Genomic DNA, 11342 nt, shown 5'->3' with positions numbered 1-11342 from the left:
CCTCCTAATTTATCCCTCTCAGATTTCCCTTTTGGTAACCCTAAATTTGATTTTGAAATCTTTCTAGTCTGTCTGTTTTGTAAGTTCTTTGGTATCTTTTTTTATTAGGTTCCATGTATAAGTGATACATTTGTCTTTGTCTTCACTTAGCATGATGATCTCTAGGTCCATCCATGGTGGTGCAGTTGGCATTTTGTGCTTTTTTATGGCTGAGTACTGTTCCATTATATATATATTACCACATCTTTATCCACGCCTCTCTTGATAGACATTGGATTGCTTCCACGTCCTGGCTATTGTAAATAGTGCTGCAGTGAGCATTGAGGTGCATGCATGTGTCTTTTCGAATTATAGTTTTCTCCAGATCGATGTCCAGAAGTGGGATTGCTGGATCATATGGTAACTCTAGTCTTTTAAGGAACCTCTGTGCTGATCTTCATAGTGGTTGTACCAATTTATATTCCCACCAACAGTGCAGGAGGTTTCCCTTTTCTCCATACCCTCTTCAGCATTTGTAGACTTTTGATGATGGCTATTCTGACTGGTGTAAGGTGATACCTCATTGTAGTTTTGATTTGTGTTTCTCTAATAGTAATGTTGAGTATTTTTTCATGTGGTTTTTGGCTCTGTCTTTGCAGAAATGTCTATTTAGATCCCTTTTTTTTTTTTTTTTCAGGGCTGCACCTATGGCATATGGAAGTTGCCAGGCTAAGGGTTGAATTGGAGCTGCAGCTGCTGGCCTACACCCCACTGAGTGGGGCCAGGGATCAAACCACATCCTCATAGATACTAGTCAGGTTCATTACCACTGAACCACAATGGGAACTCCCTAGCTATATTATTGGTTTTTTGTTTTTGTTTTTGTTTTTGTTTTTTTTTTTTTGATACCAAGCTGCAGGAGCTGCTTGTATATTTTGGAGATTAATCTCTTATTGGTTGCTTCATTTGCAAAGATGTTGCCCCACTTTGTGGGTTGTCTTTTTTTTCCCCTTTGCTGTACAAAAGCTTTTAATTTGATCTCATTTGTTTATTTTTATTTACGTTTCCCTGGGGGGGTGGCAGTGGCACATTTGTGGCATGTGGAAGTTCCTAGGCTAGAGATTGAACCTGAACCACAGCGGTGACAACTCTGGATCCTTAACCACTAGGCTACCAGGGAACTCCCATTTTAGTTTTTATTTTAATTATTCCAGGAGGTGGATCAAAAAAGATATTGCTGTGATTTATGTCAAAGAGTGTTCTGCCTGTATTTTCTTGTAAGAGTTTTAGTATCCATCCATGATTAGATTGTTTTTATGAACAGTTTTGTAAAGAATATCTTTTGTACCTGCCCCCTTGTTTATGTGTGAATATTTCTCTAGAGTAAACATGGAGAAGTGGACAGCTATGTCACAAGGGTACCATTTTAAAACTTAACACACTGAGCTTCCTTTCCAGTTCCCACCAACAGATAAGCAGAGTGTTTTCTGTATTCTTACCACTTGATATTGGCAAGGTGAAATTTTAATATTCTGGCGAGTAGAATGTACTTTCTCTATAAATTGTTTTTCTTACATTTAACATTTTGTAGGTTTTTTAATCTTATAATATGCTAGATGCTAACCTGTGATTAGCGGGCTTTCTTCAGTCACCATTTTCTTCTTTACCATTTTCTTGACTGTGGTGTCTGTGTTGGCAGGAGATAGAAGCCACATAGTATGAACATGAAAAAATGTGACATAAAAAAAAAGTTGGCTAGGAATTCCCATCGTGGTGCAGTGGTTAATGAATCTGACTAGGAACCATGAGGTTTCGGGTTCAGTCCTTGGCCTTGCTCCGTGGGTTAAGGATCCGGCGTTGCCGTGAGCTGTGGTGTAGGTAGCAGACGCGGCTCTGAGTTGCTGTGGCTCTGGCGTAGGCGGGGGCTACAACTCTGATTAGACCCCTAGCCTGGGAACCTCCATATGCCATGGGAGCGGCCCTAGAAAAGGCAAAAAGACAAAAAAAAAAAAAAGTTGGCTATACAGCAGAAATTGGCACAACATTGTAAATCAACTATAATTTTCAAAAAAGTATTAATTATAGGAATAGATTGGGGTGATGGGGCATATTTTCTCTAGTAGTTTCAGAAAAATCTTCAAAGTAGTAAAAAGAACTCTAAAGAATACAGAGCTAGCAAATTTAGGGGATGGCCACTATCTGTGCTCCCTCAAACTGAATTCCAGAAATTGTTAGAGAGGTTATAAGTGTGGCTCTTTAGATCAAGTCGTGGAAGCTGTAAATCCCTTGGAGGTGGTGCCAGGGAAGCAATCCATGAGGAGATGCTGACACCAGTGGCAGTCTGAAGTCATCCTACAGGGAGTGCAGGGTAAGGTAACACTCCACTGATAAGCTGGGCACTGTAGGAGTCTGCTCAGAACCAGGAAGAGAAATCTTCTAGTACATTCTACTGACAAAACATGTCACCTGTCAAACACATTCATATGGCCCAGCTCTATTTTCATCATAATAGTGAAGCAGATAGCAAGTGGTAGACTCAAAGCCCCTGTTTCTAAATTTCTGACCTTCCACTACAAAATCAGTATTTCTTTTGCCCTCTGTCAGAACCTCAATTGGTCAGAATTCTTTACCTGATGGAGTGACACATTCATCACCAAAGGGTCTGAGTCCTCCAGTTGTCCTACCTGTTTTGGTTGCCGTAGTTTTTCGTTAAACTTTTCTATTGGGTATGGAAGGAAGTATTGAGGTACCCAGAGAATCCCCTGTGTTCTAGATTCAGTCCTTGCCTTCATTATGTACCAGCAATACAGTCTCCCCTGGGTAATCAGGATTGGCCATTCCAGCCAATGTAGTAATTAGTACCTTTTGCTGCCTCTCAGTTGAACGGCAATGGAATCCCAAGGCGATTAAGTGGCAGTCTCATCTTGAATCAGTAGACTCATTGTGTCCCTGGTTGAAGCATTCATTGGAAACTATAAGACCTCCAAACCAGCACGGTTTGAGATTACTGGGATAAGAAATATGTTCATGAGAGGAGCCATTCCTATTGCCACCCCATTCCTAGATCTGTAACTACAGCTCAAACCATATGCCACCTTTAAGACAGGATATCACCATGATAATGGAAGGCAATGTGTGTCTGTTTTGGTAAAGTTGAATCTCTGCCCCATCTATGATGGAAGGGGCACAGTGTAGTCAAACTGCCAACAGGTAGATGGCTCTTACCCATGGGATTAGTGCTATGCTGCAACCCCAGTACTAGTCTCAGCTCTTGAAAGATTAGGCATTTGACAGTACTGCATGCAGCCTTAGTAAGGGGAAGTCCATGTGTTGAGCCCAAAGTCTGTAGCTTTGCCACTAATGCTATATTGTTTATGGGCCCATTGAGTAAGCACTGGGGTACAAGGAATGATTGGAGAGTACATTATTTTGTTCACTGGGTTAATAAGAATCTCCTCTGCTGTGGGTGACTTCTGATGGACATCGACATAGGACACAAATATTTTTGGTGTGTGTCCATTTTTTAATGATTTTTATTTTTTCCATTATAGTTGATTTACAGTGTTCTATCAATTTCAACTGTACAGCAAAGTGACCCAGTCATATATATATGTAATTTTTCTCACATTTTCCTCCACCATGTAATATCACAAGTGACTAGATACAGTTCCCTGTGCTATACAGCAGGATTTCATTGCTTATCTACTCCAGATGTAATAGTTTGCATCTATTAACCCCAGACTCCCAGTCCATCCCACTCCCTCTCCCTCCCCTTTGGTAACCCCAAGTCTGTTCTCCAAGTCCATGAGTTTCTTTTCTGTAGAAAGGTTCACATGTGTCAGATATTACAGCCCAGATACAAATGATACCCTATGGCATTTGTCTTTCTCTTTCTGACTTCACTTGTGTGAGAGTCTCTGTTCTATCCATGTTGCTGCAAAGGGCATTATTTTGTTCTTTTTTATGGCTGAAGTATTCCATTGTGTATATATACTACATCTTCTTAATCCATTCATCTGTCAGTGGGCATTTAGGTTGTTTCCATGTCTTGGCTATTGTAAATAGTGTTGCAGTGAACATATGGGTGCATGTGTCTTTTTCAATGAAAATTTTGTCCGGATATGCCCAAGAGTGGGATTGCTGGGTCATATGGTAGTTGTACATTTAGTTTTCTGAGGCACCTCCATACTGTTTTCCATAGTGGTTTGTACCAATTTACATCCCCACCAACAGTGTAGGAGGGTACCCTTTGTTCACATCCTCTCCAGCATTTGTTATTTGTTGACTGGTTAATGATGGCCATCCTGAACAGTGTGAGGTGTACCTCATAGTAGTTTTGATTTGCATTTCGCTATTAATTAGTGATGTTGAGCATTTTTTCATGTGCTTGTTGGCCATCTGTCTTCTTTGGAGAAATGTCTATTTAGGTCTTTTGACCATTTTTCAGTTGGGTTGTTAGTTTTCTTACTATTGAGTTGTATAAGTTGTTTGTATGTTTTAGAGATTAAGCCCTTGTCAGTTGCATCCTTTGAAACTATTTTCTCCCATTCTGTAGGTTGTCTTTTGTTGTTGTTTTTATGGTTTCTTTTACTGTGCAAAAGCTTGTAAGTTTGATTAGGTCTCATTTGTTTATTTTTGTTTTTATTTCTATTGCCTTAGGAGAGTGATCTAAGAAAACATTTGTATGGTTGATGTCAGAGAATGTTTTGCCTATGTTCTCTTCCAGGAGTTTGATGGAACTTGTCTTACATTTAAGTCTTTAAGCCATTTTGAGTTTATTTTTGTGCATGGTGTGAAGGCGTGTTCCAGTTTCATTGATTTACATGCAGCTGTCCAGTTTTCCCAGCACCACTTGCTGAAAAGACTTTTTTTTCCCCATTTTATATTCTTGCCTCCTTTGTCAAAGATTAATTGTCCATAGGTGTCTGGGTTTATTTCTGGGTTCTTTATTCTGTTCCATTGGTCTGTGTGTCTGTTTTTGTACCAGTACCACAATTGTTGATTACTGTAGCTTTGTAATATTGTCTGAAGTCTGGGAGAGTTATGCCTCCTGCTTGGTTTTTATTCCTCAGGATTGCTTTGGCAATTCTGGGTCTTTTGTGGTTCCATATAAATTTTTGGATTGTTTGTTCTAGTTCTGTGAAAAATGTCATGGGTGATTTGTTAGGGATTGCATCAAATCTGTAGATTGGCTTGGGTAGTATGGCCATTTTTACAATATTAATTTTTCCAACCAGGAGCATGGAATATCTTTCCATTTCTTTGAATCCTCTTTAATTTCCTTGATTAATGTTTTATAGTTCTCAGCATATAAGTCTTTTACCTCCTTGGTCAGGTGTATTCCCAGGTATTTGATTTTTTGGGGTGTGATTTTAAAAGGTATTGTATTTTTGTATCCCTTTTCTAAAATTTCATTGTAGTATACAGAAATGAAAGCAATTTCTGAATGTTAATCTTATATCCTGCTACTTTGCTGAATTTGTTGATTAGTTCAAGTAGTCTTTGTGCGGAGTCCTTAGCGTTTTCTATATATAGAATCATGTCGTCTGCATACAGTGACCTCTTCTCTTCCAATTTGGATACCTTTTATTTCTTTGGTTTGTCTGGTTGCTGTGGCTAGGACTCCCAGTACTATGTTGAATAACAGTGGTAAGAATGGACATCCTTGTCTTGTTGAAGGCTTTCAGCTTTTCTCCATTGAGTATTATATTGGCTGTGGGTTTGTTGTAAATGGCTTGGATTATGTTAAGGAATGTTCCCCTCTGTACACACTTTGGTAAGAAGTTTGATCATGAATGGATGTTGGACTTTGTCAAATGCTTTTTCTGCATCTATTGAAATATCATGTGGTTTTTTACTTTTTTTTGACTCTTCGTCCATTTTAGGGCCGCACCTGTGGCATATGGAGGTTCCCAGGCTAGGGGTCGAATCGGAGCTGTAGCTGCCGGCCTACACCAGAGCCACAGCAACTCGGGATCCAAGCCACGTCTGTGACCTACACCACAGCTCACAGCAACAATGGATCCTTAACCCACTGAGCAAGGCCAGGGATCAAACCCGCAACCTCATGGTTCCTAGTTGGGTTCGTTTCCGCTGAGCCAGGACGGGAATTCCCAACTTTTCTTTTGTTAATGTAGTGTATGACATTGATTGATTTGCCTATGTTGAACCATCCTTGTGAGCCTGGGATGAATCCCACTTGGTTGTGGTGTATGATCTTTTTTATATGTTGTTGGATTCAATTGGCTAAAATTTTGTTGAGAATTTTTGCATCTATATTCATCAAAGATAGTGGCCTATGGTTTTCTTTTTTGGTGGTATCTTTGTCTGGTTTTGGAATTAGGGTGATGGTGGCGTCATAGAACGTCTTTGGGAGTGTTCCTTCTTCAACCTTTTGAAAAAGTTTAAGGTGGATGGCTACAAGTTCCTCTTTGTATGTTTGGTAGAATTCGCCTGTGAAGCCTTCTGGTCCTGGACTTTTATTTGTACGGAGTGTTTTTATGACATATTCAATTTCATTTCTAGTGATCGGTCTGTTATTTGATCTGTTTTTTCCTTGATCCAGTTTGGCAGAATGTAAGTCTCTGGAAAGTTTTCCATTTCTTCTAGGTTGTCAAATTTGGCATACAATTGTTCATAGTATTCTCTGAAGGTTTTTTGTATTTTTGCAGTATCTGTTGTGATTTCTTCTTTTTCATTTTCTTATTTTATTTGGGTTTTTCTCTCCTAGAAATGGAGGTTTTTTAAAAGGCTATTATAGAAGCTCTCTGGTTCTCAGGACCATGATTTGAACTGAGAATTAAAGAACCCGAGCTTGTCATTTTCTTCTCTAAGTGTAAAGTGCATTCAGAAAACTCCTTCCCACACCACAGTTTTGATGGTCATCATTACTGCCATGAGAGCCAATGCAGGAGCACTTCAGATTCCTGAAGCAGTGTTGTAACAGGCACTTCATCACAATCTACCACAGGTGATAGCTTGGTTGTCATGCCACTGCACGCAAAGGATCACTAGCCTTCCATTTCTCCTTAGCAAGGAGCTTGGCACTGTGCTCAAGCACAAGGATGAAACCAAACAAATCCCCAAATCCCATCTTTGTGGGTGTGCCTCCTAGGACCACTCTGCTACTGGTATCAGTCCTTTATTGGTCATGAGCCAGTCAGGAGAAAGAAACCACATGGTAATCAAACAGGGAGAGTTTACTATAAAGAATGATTAATTATAACGAGGGATTGAAGTAATAGGAGGATTGGCTGGTAAGTAATAAAGAGCTGTAAATAATTTAGGGATAGCAGATGTAGGGAGCTCAATGGAGAGGGTATGGACAAAGCTGAATGGCAGAGATGTTACTGAGGCTGTGAAGCACTCAAGGTGGGGATCCCCTTCACAGAAGGTGCCATGCCGGTGGCCCACCACCAGAAGCTGTGTGCACCACTGGAGTTGGGCATTGCAGAAGCTGCATGCACTGCAGTAACCTGGTCCTGCAGAAGCCATGCATGCTGCAGGAGTCTGCCCAGAGGAGCACCCCAGAACCTGGAAGAGAAACCCTTCTTCCTCTAGTCCCTCCAGTACCCTCTACTGACAAACCTTCAAATCTTGCCAGTTGGCAAAGAAATGTTTACAGGGTCCAGATTCATTATTTCACAGCAGATAAAGAAAGATGAATTTGGAGCTGAGAGTTCATAAATTGATGTGGTACCATATCTGGTCATGTTGAATTTTTTGTTTTAATATCAAAGTCATCAATCTTTATTTTTTTATGTCCTATTTCAGAAATATTTCTGCATGTGCACGTGTGCACTTATTTAGATATTTAATCCATTCAGCATTCAATGTGTATAAAGTGATGATTTAATCTAATTCAAATAGACCCATCCTTTTCCTTAATTTGAAAAGCTACACATGTCATATATAAATTTATGTATATAAATATGCTTCTCTGGTTTCTTCTGTTACATTCATCTGTTTATTTATTCCTTTATCCAAAATAGATTTTCTTTTTTTTTTTTTTTCCCAGGGCCTTACCTATGGGTTCCCAGACCAGGGGTCAAATTGGAGCTACAGCTGCCGGCCTACAGCACAGCCATTAGCAACACTAGAATCAAGCCATGTCTGCGGTTTACACCACATTTCACAGAAACTCCGGATCCTTAATCCACTGAGTGGGGCCAGGGATCGAACCCAAATCCTCATGGATACTAGTTGGGTTTATTTCCACTGAGCCACAAAGACAGATTTTTCTTGTCTGAACAAAAAGACAGGGATTAGGACTTTATAGAAATCTGAAAAGGGTATTTGCTCTTTGTTAGGAAGGATGAAAAGACTGTTAACGAGAGAATGGTGTTCTTAAGTGAAACAAATAGAAATAAGTGCTTTGAACTTTATTTGGATTAATCTCTGTTCTGGTTTTTCACTTGTAAGTACTGTCTGACAGCAGTTCCCTCTCTCCTGGCTCTCTCACCTAATCAGTAACACTAGAACCCATATTAAGAAGCTGCTGGTTGACCTGCAAGGCCTAGGTTGCAGAAATGCAAATCAATTCTAATGTTTTAAAATTTAGGGCCAAACCCTACTTTACTTGGGACTTTCAACATGGAATCATCTTAGTCCTTCCATACTGTCTTCACAGTACTGATAGTAAAATTTTGATGAAAGCCTTGATGGAATTTAGAATCATTTTTATTCATTCAAATGCTCATAGAAATAAAGCTTGGGAAAAGGATATATGATTACCAATCAGGTCTGAATGGGATTCTAGAGGGAGCTGTTTTAACTTGAAAAGCTGTAAGTTGAACATTTTCTGCCACATTGGGTAAGAAGACATGGTCAGTTCTTTTTTTGTGTTTAATAGGCACCTGCAATATAAATATTAGGTAGATATTAGAACTTTTAAAAAATATGATGAATAATTATTGTTACACCATCATTACAAGTCATTGTTACTAATGAGACTAAGATCATTGGTTCAGTCTGGGTTAGGTCATTTAATGTGAGCTTCTTGTACACAATTTGCCTACAGTTATAAAGAGAACTGATCAAGAATGAATCCATCAGTGGAAAGCCATTTCCAGCTAAGGAAGGAAAGATATCTCATATTTGAAGTAATCAATAAATTCCTTAATATTTGATTATTTGTGTTAGTAGAGTGCTTAAAAATAAATCATCAATGTTCTTATATCCCAGCCATGTATAAATCCCTCTTAATCTATATTTGTCTGACTTGTCTCATAGGCCCTGCTTAAGAAGTCAGACCTTAGATTTGAAAAGCTTCCAGCTAATTTTGTGGCTCTCCTCGACCTCAGGCTTTTTGCTTAGGGTCTCTATTCTGTACAAAAGCCAATGGGTCAACAGGATACTTTCTTATGTGTAAGGTTTTATTTATTTAGTAGGGCCATGTGGCCAACTAGTCTTTGACCACCACCCTTCTAAATCTATGAAAGCTAGTGGATCTCCACTAATGTACTTAGCTACTTCTCAGCCTTCTCAGCCCTGGGAGTTGTGATCAGAAACCTGCCCCACAGCAGGAACATTGGCTTCAGGGAGTGAAACAGGGATGGAGTGAATCTTTTTTTTTTTTTTTTTTTGCCTTTTTGCCATTTCTTGGGCCACTCCCGCAGCATATGGAGGTTCCCAGGCTAGGGGTTGAATCGGAGCTGTAGCTGCCAGCCTAAGCAAGAGCCACAGCAATGCGGGATCCAAGACGCATCTGTGACCTACACCACAGTTCACGGCAACGCCAGATCGTTAACCCACTGAGCAAGGCCAGGGATTGAACCTCATAGTTCCTAGTCGGATTCATTAACCACTACGCCACGATGGGAACTCCAAGGGATGGAGTGAATCTTAAAGAGTCCTTGTGGTCCTTTGGAAAGAGCTTTGCAGAAACAAATAGAGTAGACTTTCACCTTTTGGTGAAAGATAACTGCACAGAGATTGGTGGGTCAAACAAAAGGTGGGCATTAATAATGTGGTCCTTAATAATTAAGGCTGTATGTTTAGAAATAATGCAAACAAACTTTTGGTCTAATAACTAGATCATCAGCTTCAGAATTTACTCCTTCAAAAGAGGACATAGGATGGCATGTTTTCTCTGACAAACTGATTAAATTTTCCCTCTTAATTTTTCTCAAGGTAAGAGAGGAGGAATTTTTAAATGTGTTGATTAAATATATAAATCTCTGGCAGAATAGGAAGCTTCGGGCCTTCCCACATAAACACACTGATCTTGAGGGAGAGGTGGACTGGGGGTTTGGGATGGAAATGTCCTAAAATTAGGTTGTGATGATGGTTGTAGAACTATAAATACAATAAAATTCATTGAATTATTTTAAAAAAACAAAACTACACTGATTCAGCAACAATTCATGGACAAATTCCCTCTGTGAGTAATCTAGAATTTTATTTCCTAAGACTCAACCACTGAGATAAGATCCTGATATACAATTTTTTAATGTAAGTTTGAAATGACTCTAAATCCATAATTTCACATTTACATTTTCATTGTTTCATATACATAATCAAATTTATCATTACTTACTGTCTTTGGCCTTTGGATCTTTCTTGTTATTTCACTCGCCTTGAGATGAGTCTTTAAACGGTGTTGCTGGGAGTATCTGGATGATGTGGAAGCAGAACTTAGGGAATAGTGAGCCTGAGATATAAAACCTATAATGTGAAAAACAAAGTTAAATTATATCTTTTGTTGCAATGTACAGGCCTAAATTTAATTCATAAAATTTCATAGCTTAAAAATGGGCATCTTGGAGTCCCTGTTGTGGCACAGTGGAAATGAATCTGACTAGTAACCATGAGGATGTGGGTTTGCTCCCTGGCCTCACTCAGTGGGTTGGGGAATCCGGCCTTGCTGTGAGCTGTGGTGTAGGTCACAGATGCAGCTTGGATCCTGCGTTGCTATGGCTGTGGTGTAGGCTGATTCGAGCCCTCGCCTGGGGACTTTCATATGCTGCACCTGCGGCCCTGGAAAAAAAATTTTTTTTTAAATTTAATTAAAAAAATAAAACTGGGCATCCAATAAAGTTTCATCAATTGTGAGTGACGATGTCACAAAACCTGGATGGAGTCTTTTGCCTGAGTGTCACATGACCAAGTGAAAGAGAAAGAGATGATGAGTTACTTGCACTTGTGGGTAGAAGTAGACAGATACTCACTTTGTTAGGACTTTGTAATTAACTGGATTTGCAGGGTGAAAAAGAATAGCTCTCAGATTTCTGTCCCAAGCAATGGGTCAGATGTTAATTTCATGGTAGATTTTATGATGATGGCACATAAAAGCTCAAGTCATTGCTGGGTACATGATCAGAAGGATAGATGTGTGGGAAATATGAGTGTGTAAAGAGGAAGCA

The 11342-nt window shown here is 39.5% G+C and overlaps 1 protein-coding gene across 14 annotated transcripts in view; it reads right to left on the bottom strand.

Annotated features, from left to right (window-relative positions):
- The window catches only part of C1H6orf183 (chromosome 1 C6orf183 homolog), a 203437-nt gene continuing 200735 nt past the window's right edge, over nucleotides 8641-11342 (bottom strand). For 13 of the 14 annotated variants that reach the window (XM_021090812.1, XM_021090809.1, XM_021090807.1 and 10 more), the window contains 2 exons: nucleotides 10517-10644; nucleotides 8641-8834 (listed from right to left, as the gene is read on the bottom strand). In XM_021090812.1, coding sequence (XP_020946471.1) covers nucleotides 8709-8834; nucleotides 10517-10644 — 254 coding nt within the window. In that variant the 3' untranslated portion in view covers nucleotides 8641-8708. The remainder of the gene's footprint in view (nucleotides 8835-10516; nucleotides 10645-11342) is intronic. The other variant, XR_002343788.1, reaches the window with a different exon arrangement.

The sequence above is a fragment of the Sus scrofa genome, chromosome 1 (assembly GCF_000003025.6).
Source record: "Sus scrofa isolate TJ Tabasco breed Duroc chromosome 1, Sscrofa11.1, whole genome shotgun sequence".
In the NCBI taxonomy this organism is placed as follows: domain Eukaryota; kingdom Metazoa; phylum Chordata; class Mammalia; order Artiodactyla; family Suidae; genus Sus; species Sus scrofa.
The sequence above is the reverse complement of the archived record's forward strand: the minus strand, read 5'-3'. Positions and strand labels throughout refer to the sequence as shown.